Source organism: Euleptes europaea, chromosome 13, assembly GCF_029931775.1.
Source record: "Euleptes europaea isolate rEulEur1 chromosome 13, rEulEur1.hap1, whole genome shotgun sequence".
NCBI lineage: Eukaryota > Metazoa > Chordata > Lepidosauria > Squamata > Sphaerodactylidae > Euleptes > Euleptes europaea.
The window spans coordinates 4,121,116-4,139,106 of record NC_079324.1 but is presented as its reverse complement, the minus strand read 5'-3'; the positions used below and the strand labels follow the sequence as shown (position 1 = coordinate 4,139,106).

The following is a 17,991-nucleotide window of genomic DNA, read 5'->3' as shown; positions in this document are numbered from 1 at the left end:
CATCCCAACGATTGGAGGTCTACCCACATCTAGACATCGAGATGTGGTGGCGTTTCTAAAAGGTGTTAACCAGTTGAGTCCTCCCGTCGTGCATCGTTTCCCGACTTGGAACCTTAACTTAGTTCTGAAGGCACTTACAAGGGCACCATTTGAACCACTGGGGACGGTCCCGTTAAAATACCTAAGATTAAAGGTCTTGTTTTTAACGGCCATCACTTTGGCCCGTAGGGTGTCCGAGTTGAGAGCTCTTTCCATCAGAGAAGGCCTATGCATCTTTCATAAGGATAGGGTTGTTCTTCGACCGGATCCTACATTCTTACCGAAAGTGAATTCGTCTTTTCACAGAACACAAGAGATCAATTTGCCATCGTTCTGTCCTAAACCTTCACGTCAGAAAGAACATCAGTGGCATACCCTAGACTTACGCAGAGCCCTGCGGATTTTCATAAGAAGAACCGCGGAGTTTAGGACGACGGGCTCTATGTTTATAGCAATTTCTAATCCCAACGGATTCCGTGGACTGCCAAAAAAACAAATCAGTGGGTTATAGATCAAATCAAGCCTGAACTGACCCTAGAAGCTAAAATGACTAAACTGAGGCTGTCGTATTTTGGCCACGTCATGAGACGACAAGAGTCACTGGAAAAGACTGTCATGATAGGAAAAGTTGAGGGCAGCAGGAAAAGAGGAAGACCCAACAAGAGATGGATTGACTCAATAAAGGAAGCCACAGCCTTCAATTTGCAAGATCTGAGCAAGGCTGTCAAAGATAGGACATTTTGGAGGACTTTCATTCATAGGGTCGCCATGAGTCGGAAGCGACTTGACGGCACTTAACACACACACACACACAATCCCAACAAGGGCCAAAAGATGTCGGCTGCTTCTATAAGTTACACCCTGAAGCTATGCATCACAGAGGCATACAAAGCACGTGGTAAGACTGTTCCAAGCGGTATCACCGCTCACTCTTTGCGTAGTGCCGCCACCACGGCGGCCTTTGATAAACAAGCACCAGTAGACGAGATATGTAGGGCCGCAACGTGGTCTAACGTCTCTACATTTATAAAACACTACAGAATTAACAAATGGTCATCAGCCCATGCGGCTTTCGGGCGTAGAGTGTTACAGCATGTAGTGGAATAATTAGTTTTCCTTACCCACCCGGGTCGAAGCTCTTGCAAGTCCCACAGCTTCAAGATGCCCTAGCCTCAGAAGAGAATGGAGCCTTGATTCCTTACCGTGAAGGCTCCTTCTGTTCTGAGGCGACGGGCATCTTGCCCACCCGGTAAAACATGGGACGTACAATTCACTACATTCATGGCCACTACATACTCGTGCACACTTGGAAATTTCTTAGATAAATGAATCATTTAACTGATAGTTTAGTAGATTTACTGGGTTGAGAAACATAGTTATGGGAAGTTTTTTACAGTTCTCCAGGTTCTGTCTTCCTTGTTTTTAACCAATTTATATTTATATTTGTTTAACTTGTTGGAAGTTTTTCCTCTATTCTTTTCTTGGAGTTTTTTCCTGCTTCAGGCTTGGCAAGTCTGAAAGTGGGAAGCTCAGGGCTGTTTCCCGCCTAGAGGAGACAGCCAATAAGATTTGGTCCTGCCTCCCCGGAGAGCATCGGTAAACACCCACAGCTTCAAGATGCCCGTCGCCTCAGAACAGAAGGAGCCTTCACGGTAAGGAATCAAGGCTCTGTTCCAGTCACCTTGGAGACACTGCCAACATCCACCAATTGTAGGGCAGCATGCTGACCACATTAGCCATGCATGGAAAGAGCCAGTCTGCACACAGCAACACCAGTACGCCTCTGGGATGTCACCAAACAAGACATGGAAGATATAAATGCAACACAGTGTGTGAGGAACATGGTGGCACAGCCAGTCGCTGCCCATGGAGGTGGGTTTTTGAATCCCTTTATTCCACACAAGATCACAAACAACGATGCTTTTGGTTTAATACCAGTAGATTTTTTTGAAGGCTAATTTGGTATGGTGGAGTAATCTGCTGGCCCCTCTCTTCACTCAAATTAATGCTTCAGGAATTATTCCTGCGGCTTGGAAACATGCAATAATAGTTCCTATATATAAAAGGGCCAAGAACAATCCTCTAAATTATCGGACCATTACCCTGCTGTCAACAATAGCTAAGGTTTATGCAGCCTTCTTGTATCCCAAGCTCTGGAACTGGGTAGATGCAGAATCTATATTGTACCCTGAACAAGCAGGATTTAGGATATATTCTTTTGTAGTATTAATCTCAATTCATTATAAATCATGTCCCAGAAGTCTTTGGCTTTGTCACAGGTCCACCACATGTGATAAAAGGAACCAATTTCTTTGTTACATTTCCAACAAGTAGGGGACATCGTTTTATAAATCTTTGCAATTTTCTTGGGTGTTAAATACCATCTATACATCATTTTATAGATGTTTTCTCGCACTGACTGTGCTTTTATTCCTTTTAAATCTTTAGACCATAATCTTTCCCATTTATTTAAAACAATATCATGTCCCACATTTTGAGCCCAATCGATCATAGTTGGTTTAATCGTGTCCTGCTCACAATATATTGTTAAAAGGAGATTATACATTTTAGAAATCAGCTTTGTATTATTGTCTAGTAGAATCCTTTGAAAAGGAGATTTTTCTTTAGAGAAACCTTTTTTTGCGTCTTGTACAAAAACTGATTTGATTTGGTAATATTGAAGCCATTGTAAATCATCCTTAAGCAGTTGAAAGTCTTTTAGTGAGCATTTCTTTCCTTCCCAATTAGTTAGATCTTGATAAGTAATAAATTTGTCTGGTCTAAGTGGGCGCAAAGTTAGCATTTCTTGGGGCGATATCCACATCGGTGTTTCTGGTTCCAAAATGTGTTTATATCTCATCCAAATACGAAGTAGAGAGGACCTGATTATATGATTACGGAATGTTGCTTGTAATTTAATTTTATCATACCACAAATAACCATGCCATTCACTTAAGTTATTATAACCTTCCAAGTCTAGCAAACGTACATTTGACAAATTCATCCAGTCTTTTAGCCATACTAAAGCTACCGCTTCAGCATAGAGTTGAAAGTTAGGCAGTGCTAAACCTCCTCTAGTTTTTAGATCCACCAAGTATTTATAAGCAGTCCTTGGTTTTTTTCCTTGCCAGATGAAGTTTGAAATGTCTTTCCTCCAAGTTTCAAAATATTTTGTTTGTGATATTATTGGTAAATTTTGGAATAAGAAGAGCATCCTCGGTAAGACATTCATTTGGATCGTTGAGATACGTCCCATTAATGACAATTTTTTGTTTGACCATATAATCATATCAGTTTTAATCTTACCCCATAACTTGAGGTAATTGTTGGTTAACAGATCTTTATTCTTTGCAGTGATCCAAATTCCCAGGTATTTAACTTTGTTAGCTTTCTCCCAGCCAGTATATGATATAAATTCCTGTTGTTGTATTTCCGATAAATTTTTAAATATTATCTTTGTTTTTTCTTGATTCACTTTAAAGCCTGATACTTTTCCAAAATCATCCAATGTCTCCTGAAGTATATTCATTGACTGTGTTGGGTTTTCCAAAATTAGCAGTAGGTCATCCGCGAATGCTCTCAACTTAAATTCATGTTTTTTAATTCTTAGCCCGCGGATGTCCTCCATACTTCTTAGTTTCACACATAGCGGTTCCAACACCAACAAAAATAAAAGTGGAGACAAGGGACATCCCTGTCTAGTCCCTTTCGTGATTTGGCAGTTATCTGACATTGATTCATTAACCAAAATTTTAGCTTGTTGGGAGGTATAAATAGCCGATATACCTTTCTGAAAACGATCTCCAAAATTCAATTTATCCAAAATCCGTTTCAAAAAGTTCCAAGAGACCATATCAAAGGCTTTTTCTGCATCCAAAAATACAAAAGCCGCAGTTTGTTGAATATTATGGTCATAATATTCCAGTGAATCTAGTAAAATTCTTACATTGTCTTTTATTTGCCTTCCTGGTATAAAACCTGCTTGGTCCTCATGTATAAGATCCTTAATAAATTGCTTTATCCTACATGCCAAAACCGAAGCAAAAATTTTGTAATCCACATTTAAGAGCGATATAGGTCTGTAATTAGATGTTTTTTCTGGATCTCTTCCTTCTTTGGGTATCAGTGATATAAATGCGTGTGACCAAGTCTCCGGGGATGTTCCCAACAAGCAGGATTTAGGAGAGGTCTTTCAGTTGTGGATCATTGCCTGATGCTATACCCCTTAGCTCTTTCCCAGGAGGCCATCTTAATGTCGTATTCGTGGATCTTAGGGCTGCCTTTGACTCTGTTCCAAGTTCCCGTCTCTGGGTGTCACGGTCCGTGCCGTTAAAGCAACCCAGCTCCTAGAATTGACCCCTTCCTGAAAAGGGATCTGTATTTATTCAGCCCGTTACCCACTAAGCAGGGATCAACACTTTCCATCTCTCGCGAGATAGACTTTCTATTGAATTGTTCCAGTAAAAATATGAAAAGAAGAATATATGATTAAAAATACTATTTATTTCACATAAAATATATGCATGTAAATGGTTACAGAAATAAAAACTATATTAGTTAGTTCAACAGGAACAAAATACTATCTTATGTATGCAAGCAATATTAGCAATATCAACAATCTCTATGACTCTATATGAGAGTTTCCCAAGTATATATTTCATTCAGGAAATAATACAGTTTACAGAAATCTTGTAAAATAATGGTTAGTGCATTGAATAAGTATTCTAATTCAAATTATTTAAATATAAGACATACTTTACCCAGTCATGTCATTGCAGAGTTTCTATAAGGATTCTATAAGTTCACTTAGAATAGTTAGACTTCCTTCAGGTATTCTCTAAGTATTACTCTGTTATTTCAATGTCTTTAGTAGTTGTAAAGGTAGGAGAGATCTCTTTGGTTCCATAGTTTCATGTTAGAGCTGATACTATAGCTCTTCCAGCAGTCTGTTTGTGACTGAAGGCATGAGACCATAGAGTCTCTATATGTTTGAGGGTTATGGGTCTGAAGCCCATGTTCAAATTAGAAAAGGCTATGTGAAAGCCATCTTTGAGTATGCATTGCTGTAAGCATTGCTGTATAGCTAAGAGCCACCTCGATGGTTTTGCTATACTGTAATTAATCAGTATTTGAAGCTATGTGTAAAACTTAATATTATGTGTAGAGTATAAACTGTTTTATAATCTCTCTGGAAGTGCCAATCTTAGAGAGTACTGAGTATAGTTTAGTTTAAGAGCTTAAGGCTCCATGGATCTCCATCCATGTATTCCAATTATATGTATTCCAATTGGAGTAATTCTATGTGTTAGCCATTGTGAGCTGTAATGCATGTTTATATATGCATGTGTATGTCAGACAGTTCTGTGTGAGACCTCAGTCTTAGAACTGACTGCAGAGTATATTCAGTGCTTCCTCCTTATGTAGAGAAACCCCTGGAATATGCTCTGGTAGTGGGCTTCTTAGAGAAGCTGCATTTACATCTTGTCTGTCAGAACTAGGAAGTCTATACATAAGATAGATTTTATGAGAAGACATTAGTCTTGTTAGAACAAATGAGCTCTCAATGTCACCATATTCAAACATGGTAAGATCCATACCTTTATAATCCTTAGAGTATAAGGGCCTTCATCACATATTCAGGATGAAGCATTGTACAGACAGTTATCCCAGACAATCAGTCTTCAGAGAGACAGATTGTGTGGCATAATAACTCTCTCTGTGAGAGTTCTCCAGATTTAGAGACAAGAATAAATTATTGTTCCTAATTCACGCAAGAATCAGGTTCCTAATTCACACAAGAATTAGGCTGCCAAGGTTTTACATCTTTGATAGATGGAGGAAGTCCATAGGTCAGTAGGTTTAGACCATCAGGAACCTCTCTACGCTGTAGTCAGAGAAAGGTCTCTATTTATATCTTTTCAGAGCCTTTATCTTGTAGATGTGCTGGAATAGGTCCAGTCAACTTTGGTTCTATAATCCCTTAGCTAAAGCATTCTATAAATAAACAGTAACTTAGCCAGTAGTTCATCAATAGGCTTTATAAGCAGTACTATGCACTTAACTGCCATCTGCAGTAGTTAGTAGATATGACAGTGTCTATCATTCCTTGTCAAGCAGTATGTTTTGCTTAATCAGATAAGCACACCTGCAGCTGTGACCTTTATCTGTGACAGCTGTAGTAAATGACTATAGCAGCAGAATCTGAGTTTGCTTCTACAGCATAGCAAGTAACTAGCCTTGGGCTTGATACTGTCACAGGTGTTCCAGTTTATGATGTGACATCATCTTTGTAACACATTTCTGTCTTTATGAAGCCTAATGGGACATGCTTTCATACCAAAATCCTGGTCATACGTTGGGGCCTGCGACATGGGCTAAACTGGCTGACACAACAATGTAGAAAAAGCTTCTGTGGTTGATTTTTAAACTGCAAGAAAACCCAACAGTACAAGTTTGGAGGGCCAGTTAACTAGCTCCATTCCCCTGCCTAAAAGGCATTAAGCAAGGCTGTTTCCTAGCCCCTCTGCTTTTTAACCTTTATGTAAACAACATGATATCCTACCTCCAAAAATTATCACTTCATGCACTGGTCATGAAATCCCAATTCTGCCGTATGCAGATGACGCGGTGCTATTGTCTGGGTCAGAAGTTGGTCTTCGAAGGGCATTAAATGTGTTTATTGACTACCGTTCTCAATTTGTCTATAAATTATGACAAATAAAAAATAATGGTTTTCTCTAGGTCTCACTCTAGGCAGAAAGTTTGGAATATTAAGGGAGGGAAAATAGAACAGGTGGCATATTTTAAATACTTGGGAGTCATGTTTAGTTATAATCTTAATTAGAAAGCTCATGTAAGCTCAGTAATTTATGCTGGTAGGATTAATGTAAATGCTCTCCTAAGGGTTTTCTGTTCAAAAGGTGGTCAATATATACCTGCAGCCATAGAGACTTTTAATGCAAAAATAATCCCTCAGGTTCTGTTTGGGGCAGGAATTTGGATAGGTAGAGTTTCTGAGTATTTGGACAACACACTTCTCCAGTTCCTATGGAAGTTGGCGGGACTGTTGCCCGGTGGTGTTTCAGGAACTGCACTTAGGGTGGGGTTTGCACAGCGCCTGTTTTGAGTCCAGGGCTTGGTTTGCTGCTTTTACCGTATATACTCGCGTATAAGCCAAGTTTTTCAGCCCAAAAAAAGGGCTGAAAAAGCCGGCCTCGGCTTATACGCGGGTCAATACGGTAGGGGAGGGGGGAGGAGGGGGGAGGGAGGGAGCAACTTACTGCCGCCGCCATCGCCGGGCCCATGCGGCTTCCCCTGGCCAGGAGCGCCCTGTGAGGGCCTCCTGCGGCTGCCGCCGCCGATCGCACCTGGCTCCCCCCCCCCCCCGCCCTGGAAGGGCCAGGGGAAGCCGGCTGCCGAGTGCGCCTGGCTCCCTCCGCCCTGGAAGGGCTGGGGGAAGCCGGCTGCCGAGCGCGCCTGGCTCCCCCCCCCCCGCCCTGGAAGCCTCCTGTGGGGGGCCCGCCACCGCCACCACCGCCTTCGCTGGGAGCCCGGTCAGGTAAGCCTGCGGGGGGGGGGGGAGGGGTTATAAGCCGACCCTCGGCTTATACGCGGGTGCCTAATTTTTCCCCATTTTTGGGGAGAAATTAGGCACCTCGGCTTATACGCGGGTCGGCTTATACATGGGTATATACGGTAAGTTGAGAATGAAGGTTCTTTTTGCAGTACCCAGTAACTCTGGGGGCTTTTGCACCTCTTAAAGGAAGACAATTTTAGAAATGCCTGGGGGAATGTATAGATAGGATTGAATTTCCTGGCCCTTACCTTACAGCCCTCAGGAATATGGGTTGATTGACCTTGACTGAGCTAGTAACTGTATTTCAAACTCTAACTTATTATTATTATGAATTAATTGGCAGATTTTTGAAAACCCCAATCGAACAGAGAGTCTGCCCATGTGGAAAGGCAAAGACAGAAACACTTACCCATTTTTTATTCAGTTGTGATTTATATTCTTCTATAAGATCTTGGATTACTCCATTGATTTCACACTTTCCTGTATGCTCTCATGACTACCACCTAATCTATCTGCTGTCTGGTAATGATAAGGCTGTTACTCTATCAGTTTACTACTTAACAACTGCTTTGAAGATATGCTGAAAGTTATAATCAAGTTACGCCTAAATGCTTATTTGCATACAGGCACTTTTTTTGCACTGGGACTGGACTGAGCTAGTACGTTGAGTCGGGCAAGAAGAGCATGCTCTACTTTTGCACTAGGAATTTCTCCTCCAATTAACGTCCCTTCAAGTTCCTCAACGTCCCCAGCATTCGTCACAGGCACGCTTTTATGCTCACCAGACCTGCCGACAGCAGAACTGAGAGGACAATTTGATAAGATTCCATTCTCAGATCACTTCTGGGGCAATAGAGACGATGAGTCGCCTGTTTCTATTCTGTGATCAATGGATTGCAGAACCCAGGGCTATCTCGATTGCTCCTGTTTTATCTGGATATCGACTTCCTGCTCAGCCAGGGTTGGCATCACTCTTACTAGCAGGCACTGAACCAAAAATAACTAGATGTGTTGCAAAATATCTGGCAATAACAGTCTCTTTAAAGTTACGTTAAAATGATTTTATTGCTGATTATATATGAATTGGATAGGCCTGTGTATTTATTTTCTTATGTGCTAACTGGAGGTATTATATGTTTTATTGTTTATATTTGTGATATTATAGTGTTTTAAGTCTTAAGATTTTATCAAGTTTTAACGTTGTTTTATCTTTTATATATTCTTCATGCTCAAGATCTTTGGTCATATGAGCTTAATGATAAAGGAAAGGCTACTGTCAGAGGTGGGGATACAGGAGCTGAATCACTCCTGTGCTCAGAGATCTGGCCTGGCTGCCCGTTTGGTTCTGGCCACGATTCAAAGTGCTGGTTCTTGTCATGAACGACTTGGGCTGTGGGGGCCTGAAGGGCTGTTTCTTCCTGCACTGTCCAGCCTGCCGCTTAAGATCTGCCCCTCGCGCCCTGCTCTCTGTACCCTCCTCTCCACCTTCAGCGGTGAGGTAGGTGGTGACGAGAGATGGGGGATTTTCTGCGGTGGTGTCACCTGAAGAGCCCAGACTAGCCGGATCTTGTGAGAGCTCAGAAACTGAGCGGGGCGACGGCAGTGCGTGCTTATCCATGAGATTCGCTACATTCCCAGGAGAAATAGGGGATAAAACGGCCATGCGTTAACACACTCTGTTGGGCGTTTGTATGCCAAGGTGGAGGGCCCGTCAAGGGTCCCAGGAGGGTCGGAAGTTTGCTCTTCTCCTGCTCGATCTCAGCCCTGCCTGTTAGGCACAAAGTGTCGACTTTATGCCATGCAAAGCAAATCAGGCCAGTGAGCCAAATGCGGCAGAGCCGTGCTGCATCATCTGAGGTCTGGAAAGGGGTGGAGTTGCCCTGGTGTTGCCATTGTTCTGGTGCAGCAGTGATGTGATGCCTGCATGGATGACTCAGCTGGCATCCTGTGACTGTCTAGCCAGCATAGCAGGGACTGCAGGATTGCGATTGTCTTGAACTGGCGGTCTGAAGGGTGTTGGGTTGGGCATGGGCCAACTGCAGCCCAAGGAAGGAACTGCCGGGAGGTCTGCCTTCAGACATTCATAGGCTTAAGGGTGCCGGTGGTGCTCCAGGATCCCTCCGAAGGGTTCTTGGTCTGGCCTGTGGGTCTGAGCCTGCCGGGATCTTTGCTCTGGCCCCTCCTTTCTGGCAACAGGTTTCTTTCACCGTTGCCTCAGTTGCAGGAGCCCTGCCCGACTCCTGCCCATAGAAGGAATTGTTGTCGCTCTTTTTGTTTAAGGAGCATTCTTGTTCCAAGGGGGGAGAAGCTAAACTGCTCTTCCTGCCACCAAGAGCTAAACGATAACACTTGCTGTCTTGTTTCCTTCCTTCCTTCCTTCCTTCCTTCCTTCCTTCCTTCCTTCCTTCCTTCCTTCCTTCCTTCCTTCCTTCCTTCCTTCCTTCCTTCCTTCCTTCCTTCCTTCCTTCCTTCCTTCCTTCCTTCCTTCCTTCCTTCCTTCCTTCCTTCCTTCCTTCCTTCCTTCCAATAGTGGAGCTGAATGAGGTTGGCTTCCGATTTGTCCGGAAGTGCATCAACGCCATAGAAACAAAAGGTAAGTTTGGAAGCTCTTTCCGTTGCTTCCCTCCTCTGGACTAATTTTTTGTGCTGTAGCTTCCCCAGGCAAGGCGGTCTTGATCTGAATCTCACTCAGCAGCCTGAAAACAATTCTGCAAGAAGACAGTTGCAAGTGCGCACGCTGTGGCAGAGCGCAAGAGAGGGGGGCTTTTATAGCTATCATAAACTTCTCTTTTGGAAGCTCGCAATAAAAACTGATGTTTTAAGTACTCTTAGAAATGTTTTGTGATCAATGACCATGTTTTTACAGGAAGAAAAATTACAATACTGCATTTAAAATGTATAAGCTCCCTCATCTCGCATTCAAGGGAGCCAACATTCAAAAGTATTGCCATAACTAGTACAGAAGAGCTGGCTAGGGTTTGGTCCAGGGATTTTAAAGGGTTTTGTCATAAAAGTGCCACTAAAATAAATAGGAGTTGTTTGGCTGAGTCCTCTCCGGGACATTGAAGATCTCTGGCAATGTATTTTTGCTGCCTGAATTTGAAATGACCAGCCGCTGTGCAAAAGAATGTGGGTAGAATTCCTCAGCTAATTGATGGAAAATGCAAGGGAACTGGCTTTAAATGCTGCTGTTTCTTTCAAGATTCCTATTGAGTTTTTCAGGCTGGAATGTTTCTGGGGGGAAATCAGACGGAAGCCAACACACAGAACCCGTAGAAGTGCTTAAGAGGGCCATTTTTTTTCATGTTAGGCAGGGCCGTGTTCTTTTTCCATGCGGAATATGACTGCTGTTCAGTCCATAAGGCCCGCAAAAGGGAGTCGGGCTCTCTCCTCATGGAGAGGCAGGCAGCAACATGTGAACGAGGCGGGCTGTTCTTGTGGTCTGAATGAAGGCCTTGTCCGGTAAGCACTTCCAGGATTGCCCTCTCTTCTTTGCCTCCTTGTGGCGTTTCAGGTCCACAGAGGGCCTTTAAAAAACTGTGCTGCCTGTGCACCAAGGGAGGGAAGGTGGCACAGTGTGTGGCCCGCGCCCGTCAGATCTCGGAAGCTAAGCAAGGTCAGGTCTTGGATGAGAGACCACCAAGGAAGACTCTGCAGAGGAAGACAACGGCAAACCACCTCTGCTTAATCACTTGCCTCGAAAGCCCCTTGCTGGGGTTGCCATCAGTCAGATGCACCAAGCTCAGACAGAAAGCACCACTGGTTTGGTAACCCTGCTCCACAATTGTGGCACCCCGTTCTCTTCCAGGGTATGCCGAAGTCCTGGGGTGGCCTTCCCTGGCCAGAATTTGGGTGTGTGTGTGACTGACTTTAATTAGATATCTTGAGGGGGAAGATCGTCTCTATTTTATTTTAAACTGGCGTTACCAATCCCAAAACCTTGGGGATGGGTAAGAATCTAAATTGGTATGAATAAACATGGCCAAAGGTTAACTTCTAGTGGACCCTGGTGGCTTCCATGTTACTCTGCCCAGAAATTGACCACGGCCTCAAGATCTTATCTGCTGTTGGCGCTCTGCTGTGGGAAGGAGCTGTGTCTGTACAGCGAGTCTATGCTTATGCTGCCATGCAAAGAGACCGGACGTAGCGGGGGCGGGCGGGCTGTGCGGTCAGGTCCACCGGTCTCTAAAGCGGCCGCAGAATCCTCTGGAAGAGAGACTCTGATCTGATCAGATGTGTTTGGGTAACTTTTGATCGCACATTTTGACTTCCAAGTGTGTTTGGAATGGTCCTTCTTTGTTTTGATTTGGTGGTATCAGACATCACCGACAATCAAAATTATGGAAGGATGTGCAGGAGCCAGGCTTATGGATAAGTTCCTTGCTCCTCTTCTGCCCTTCTTGTGCCAAGAATTTAACCATGGCTAAATTCTGGTTACCCTTGACATAGGATTTCAAGCACTCTGGTTAACCTGAAAGTAGTTCCCCCCGCCCCCACACACAGACATTTTCTGGGCTTCTAAACAAGAGAGGCTTTAAAATTCCAGTGGGTGGGAAGAAGCTGTCTCTTATTAACCTATAGATTCGACTCCAGTAGCACCTTAGAGACGGGTGGGGGTGGGGGTGGGGGGTTATGAGCTTTCAAGAGTCAAAGCTCCCTTCATCAGATATCAGCCTATGTGCCTGAGTTCTGATGAGTAACGGGAGGGAGTGCTGAACCATGTTTTTTGCCATGAGGAGGGAGGTGGGCCTGGCCAGCAACAAACTGGGTTTGTGTATGTTTTTCTTTAACTGAGGGTATTTGTGGCGTGTGAAGGTTCAGTCGTGTTTTACACCTTTTGACACATTCTGCGAACAGAGTTATCAGTAACAAAAAAATGAAGGGGCACCAGGGGGTGCCGTTGAGCTTTCGGAATGCAGGAATTTCATCTGTTCAGTAAGGATTTCATCTTTTTTTGTACCTCTCAGGGGTTACAACGGAAGGTGTGTATCGAACGGTGGGCAGCAACATCCAGGTCCAGAAACTCTTGAATGCATTCTTTGGTAAGAAGCAGTCATTCGCTGGATTTTATTTCTGTGAGTTGTCACATCAAGGAGAAACCATCCACTACACCAGTGGTCGGCAAACTCATTAGTCAAGAGAGCCAAATATCAACAGTACAACCATTGAGATTTCTTTTGAGAGCCAAATTTCTTAAACTTAAACTATATAGGTAGATACACTGTTTATTAACTTAATAAACTTTAAGTTTTAAGTCTTAATTAAACTATAGGTACACTGAATAAAACTTGATATCATACTTAATAATAATCTTATTTATTGATAAAATTAAATTGTAAGTAAGGTATCCATAAAATTAAATCATGACAATGACTGACAAACACTTAATGTGAACAATGGCCTTGCATCTCCTTGGAAAGTTTGGGTAAATCAGGTTTGTATGTTGTTGTTTTTAATTTTAGGCATGATTCTAGGTTCTCATCAATAAGACGACTTCTCAATTTACTCTTGATAAGGTTCATGCTTGAAAAAGATTGTTTGCATGAATATGTAGAACCGAAAAGAGAAAGAACAGCAAACGCTAGTAGAGGAAGGGAGGGGGGAGGAATGGAGAAAGGAAGGAAGGAACTGGGAAAAGAAAGAAGGAAGAAAGAAAGGGGGGAGGGATGGAGAAAGAAAGAGGAAGGAAGGAACTGGGAAAGGAAAGAGAAGGAAGGAACTGGGGAAGAAAGGATGAAAGGGAGGAAGGATGGAAGGAAGGAAGAGTGGGGGAGGGACAGAAAGGAAGGAACTGGGAAAGGAAAGAGAAGGAAGGAACTGGGGAAGAAAGGCAGCCTGGTGCTGGACTTTTGGGAGCCTCCTGAGGGGGATGAGGAGGAGGAAGGCGGCGAGGAGGAGAGTTTACCCCTTCCAAGTGGGCCGGTGATTAAGGCGCGAAATCCGCCCCCCGCCCTGGAAGTTCCCCCGCAAGATCCCGGCCGGGCAAGACGCGGCCTGCGCGGGGGGCGGGAAGGTGATGCGCCGGACCGGCTCCAAACTCTCAGTCTGAGGCGCGGGGAGGGCGAAGCGAGCTCAGTCCTGGCCCAGGAAGCATCGTCGCCTTCCCCGCCCGGGGCCAGGTGGAGCCAACAGGAGGAGGAGGAGGAGGTGGGGGGGTGAGAGGTCGCCCAGCTCCGGTCGCCCATAGAGACAGAGGAGGGAAGGCGGCGGCGGCTGAAATGAGGACCGGACAGCCACGCCTCACTCCTCATGGTGGAGAGAAGGAAGGGAGGAGGGAGGGAGGAGCCCCCTCTCTGCCAAACCAAGGCGTGCAGCTGGGTGGCAAGAAAAGATGGGGGTGGGGGTGGCAGCTGAGGGGCTCTTGTCGTTCTCCGGCCGCCGCTGCAATGGTGGGAGGCGGGGACGGCGCTGGGGTGAGAAGGAGGAAGGGCCACTCCTTCCTCTCTCGGAGACCCTCCCGCTGCTTCGGCCGGCCTAGGACGCTGCTTCCGCACGTGGGAAGAGCCGCACTCAGGGGCCCATAGAGCCACTTGCGGCTCGGGAGCCGCGCTTTTGCGACCCCTGCACTACACCAAAGGCATATGAGCCCTAGAAGCCTTCCTTGTTGCCTGGCCCCTCTCTGAGCCTTTCACCATTTCTCTCTTTCTAAAGGCCAAACTAGATGCTACAGGTCCGACCCATGACTGCTGCCACCATTCTCAAAGGATTTTAAAATGTCACGAGGGGCCGTGGCTCAGTGGCAGAGCATCTGCTTGGCATGCAGAAGGCCCCAGGTTCAGTTCCCAACATCTCCAGTTGAAAAGACTGGATAGAAAAAAACCCTCCCCATCTGGCTTAAATGAGGACATGCAATGTATTTTGACATCTGCAGAGCACGTCTTCCAACAAGGAATTGTGGGTGGTGCTGTTGTGGGTAGAGTAAAGTTTAATTTGAAATTCTTATAGTAATGTTTTTTCCCTTGAAAAAATGGAAAAATAAATTAAGTGGGATTTTGCAGATATCAGCCTAAGATGCTTACTGGTCGTTTCTCAGATCTAGAAATGATGCATGGCTTCAGACTATGATGCACATGAGACTAGAAACCACAATGATCTGTATATAGGTAATAGCTAAATGAGATCTAAGTTGGGGAGGGGTTGTGGCTCAGTGGAAGAGCCTCTGCTTGGCATGCAGAAGGTCCCAGGTTCAATCCCCGGCATCTCCAGTCGAAAGGAACAGGTAAGAGGTGATGTGAAAGATCTCTCTGCCTGAGACCCTGGAGAGCCGCTGCCAGTCTGAGGAGATCTTGATGGACCTTGATGGCCTGATTCAGTATAAGGCAGCTTTATGTGTTCAAGAAGCAAAAGGTAAAAAGTTGCACAACACATTACCACCACCACCTCTGGGTAGGAGTGATGTAGAACAGGAACAGCAGGTTGGACAGCAGTCTTATTGGAAAGAATACTGGTTTCATCATTCCTTAGTGAGACAACAGTGGTGGAAAACCCAGAGAGAGATTAAACGGTTGTGTACCACCCCTTCGCCGCTGCTTGGCCCACATTACAGCTGGAACATGTTCAGGTTTTAAACTTTTTATTGTTGGAAGTATATTGAGAAGCTCATGTGGTTCTACAGAAGAGCTATGAAAACTCCTTTAACTCCAAAGCATTCAAATAAACAGAATAAACCATGATTATGCTATTATTTACTTAGTACATTTTTATCCGGCCTTACTTCCAGGAGCTTAGGGCAATAGGCATCATTCTCCCCTCCTCAGTTTTTTCCTCACAACAACCCTGTCAGGTAGGTTAAACTGAGAGTGTGTGACTGGCCCAAGGTCACCCTGCAAGCTTCTGTGGCACAAGTGGGGATTCAAACCCAGGTCTCCTTGATTGTAGTCCAGCATGGTAAACCCCACAGCATTCAAAAAGTAGACACTCTTCATATGTTCAGCACTGAAACAGGAGACAGGAAGAGTGGATTCTCCCTGGAGGTGGGCAGGAACATGGCGGCTTTGTGATGGGAGCTGCATCGTTATTTTTTAAAAATAAAAGCCTCCAAGAGGGGATTCTGTTGGATTGTTCATGTACATTTATATCCACAGCCACACTAGTTGAGAGAGGAGAAGGAATGTAGCCAGCTCAGTCGGAGATGCAAGCAGAGCCCAAACTGTGCCCAGTTGTTGTTCATGTGGGGGGGGGCAGGGGGAGGGGAGGCCTGGTGGGATGCAAGTGAGGCTAGCCGGCAAGCCTCTTGGGGCCAAAGTGACAAGATGCCTGGAGGTTTATGGTCAGACCACCTCCCTTGTGGTTTGGAGCGGTGGACTCTGATCTGGAGAACCGGGTTTGATTCCCCACTCCTCCACATGAGTGGCAGAGGCTAATCTGGTGAACTGGATTCGTTTCCCCACTCCTACACAAGAAACCAGCTGGGTGACCTTGGGCAAGTCACAGCTCTGTTAGAGTTCTCTCAGCCCCATCTACCTCACAGGGTGTCTGTTGTGGGGAGGGGAAGGGAAGGTGATTGTAAGCCGGTCTCCCTTAAGTGGTAGAGAAAGTCGGCATATAAAAACCAACTCTTCTTCTTCTTCTTCTTCAAAGTAAAAAGCGGTGGGAGGAGCATTGTTCAGATCAGGGAGGCAGCACAGAGGCAGTCATTTTCCAGTGGACACTGCATACACACACCCGTCCCCAGAAGCTGCTGCTGGCCCTTTAACAGGACGGACTGAGGCACTGTAAAGGGCTTCCTTTATTTACTTCTTGTCCCCCCCCCCCAAGGAAAATAGTTGTTGCCAGGGTGATATGATTTGTATCTGAAAAACAGCACAAAGGAAAAGGGGTTTAAGGAACTCACCACGGTCCTAATCTGAGTCCTTTTGCTTACCCAATAGCTGCTTTTAACCATTGTTTAAAAAAAAGAAGTCCAGTTGCAGACGGAGCCTTTGTCAGATGGGCCCTTAGCGAACCTGTGGAGCTGCAAGCTGTTCAAGTCGTGCCGTCACCCTGAAGTCTTTTATTTTTAAAGAGACAAAGTGGACAGGGCGGTGTGTGCAAGTCTGTATTTTTGGGGCTGCGCACTGAGGTCAATTAAGATTGCAGCGTTGGTGACAGAGGATGGACGAATGAGGATCTATGCAGGGAGAGAACTGGAGTTTGGGCAAAGGTGCTGGGAAAATGACGGTTGGCTTGCCAAGTTTGTAAATTGGCAGTGAGCTGTTCACAATTGTTGTGAATTCTGTGTGTGAAAGAACAGCCAGCCTGACAAATTTCACTCTGAAGGGAAAACTAAGACTTACTGGGTGATGCAAAGGAGGTAGTGAACCCCAGGGGAGGAGGAGGAAGAATCTGTGCGGGGCCTTGTGTTGTTCAACATCTTTATAAATGATTTGGATGAAGGAATAGAGGGGATGCTTATTAAATTTGCAGATGATACTAAATTGGGAGGGGTAGCAAATATGGTAGAAGACAGAGCCAAGATACAGGATGATCTTGACAGGCTGGAGAATTGGGCTAAAACCAATAAAATGCATTTCAACAGAGATAAATGTAAAGTTCTGCATTTAGGTAGGAAAAATCAAATGCATAATTATAGGATGGGGGAGACTTGTCTGAGAAGTAGTGTGTGTGAAAAGGATCTTGGGGTCTTAGTAGCCCAAACACTGAACATGAGTCAGCAGTGTGATGCTGTAACTAAAAAGGCAAATGCAGTCTTGAGCTGCATCAACAGAAGTGATGGTCCAGATCACGCGAAGTGATGGTATCGCTTTACTCTGCTCTGGTTAGACCTCAACTAGAGTACTGTGTTCACTTTTGGGCACCACAATTTAAGAAAGATGTAGACAAGCTGGAACATGTCCAGAGGAGGGCAACAAGGATGGTGAGGGGTCTGGAGACCAAGTCCTATGAGGAAAGGAGCTGGGTATGTTTAGCCTGAAGAGAAAAAGACTGAGAGGGGATATGATAACCATGTTCAAGTACTTGAGGGGCTGTCATATTGAGGAGGGTGCCGAGTTGTTTTCTGTTGCCCAAGAAGGTCGGACCAGAACCAACGGGTTGAAATTAAATCAAAAGTTTCCGTCTAGACATTAGGAAGAATTTTCTAACAGAGTGGTTCCTCAGTGGAACATGCTTCCTCGGGAGGTGGTAAGCTCTCCTTCCCTGGAGGTTTTTAAGAAGAGGTTAGATGACCATCTGTCAGCAATGCTGATTCTGTGACCTTAGGCAGATGATGAGAGGGAGGAAGACATCTTGGCCATCTTCTGGTCACTAGGGGTGTGGAGGGGGGAGGTAGTTGTGAATTTCCTGCATTGTGCAGGGGGTTGGACTTGATGGCCCTGGTGGTCCCTTCCAACTCTGATTCTATTCTAAGAAGACGAGTTGGTTTTTATATGCTGACT

The 17,991-nt window shown here is 44.9% G+C and overlaps 1 protein-coding gene across 1 annotated transcript in view; it reads left to right on the top strand.

Moving 5' to 3' along the window:
- OPHN1 (oligophrenin 1) overlaps positions 1-17,991 on the top strand; it is a 184,109-nt gene that overhangs the window by 97,218 nt on the left and 68,900 nt on the right. Inside the window, exons 13-14 of the mRNA XM_056859175.1 lie at positions 10,146-10,208; positions 12,583-12,657. Coding sequence (XP_056715153.1) covers positions 10,146-10,208; positions 12,583-12,657 — 138 coding nt within the window. The remainder of the gene's footprint in view (positions 1-10,145; positions 10,209-12,582; positions 12,658-17,991) is intronic.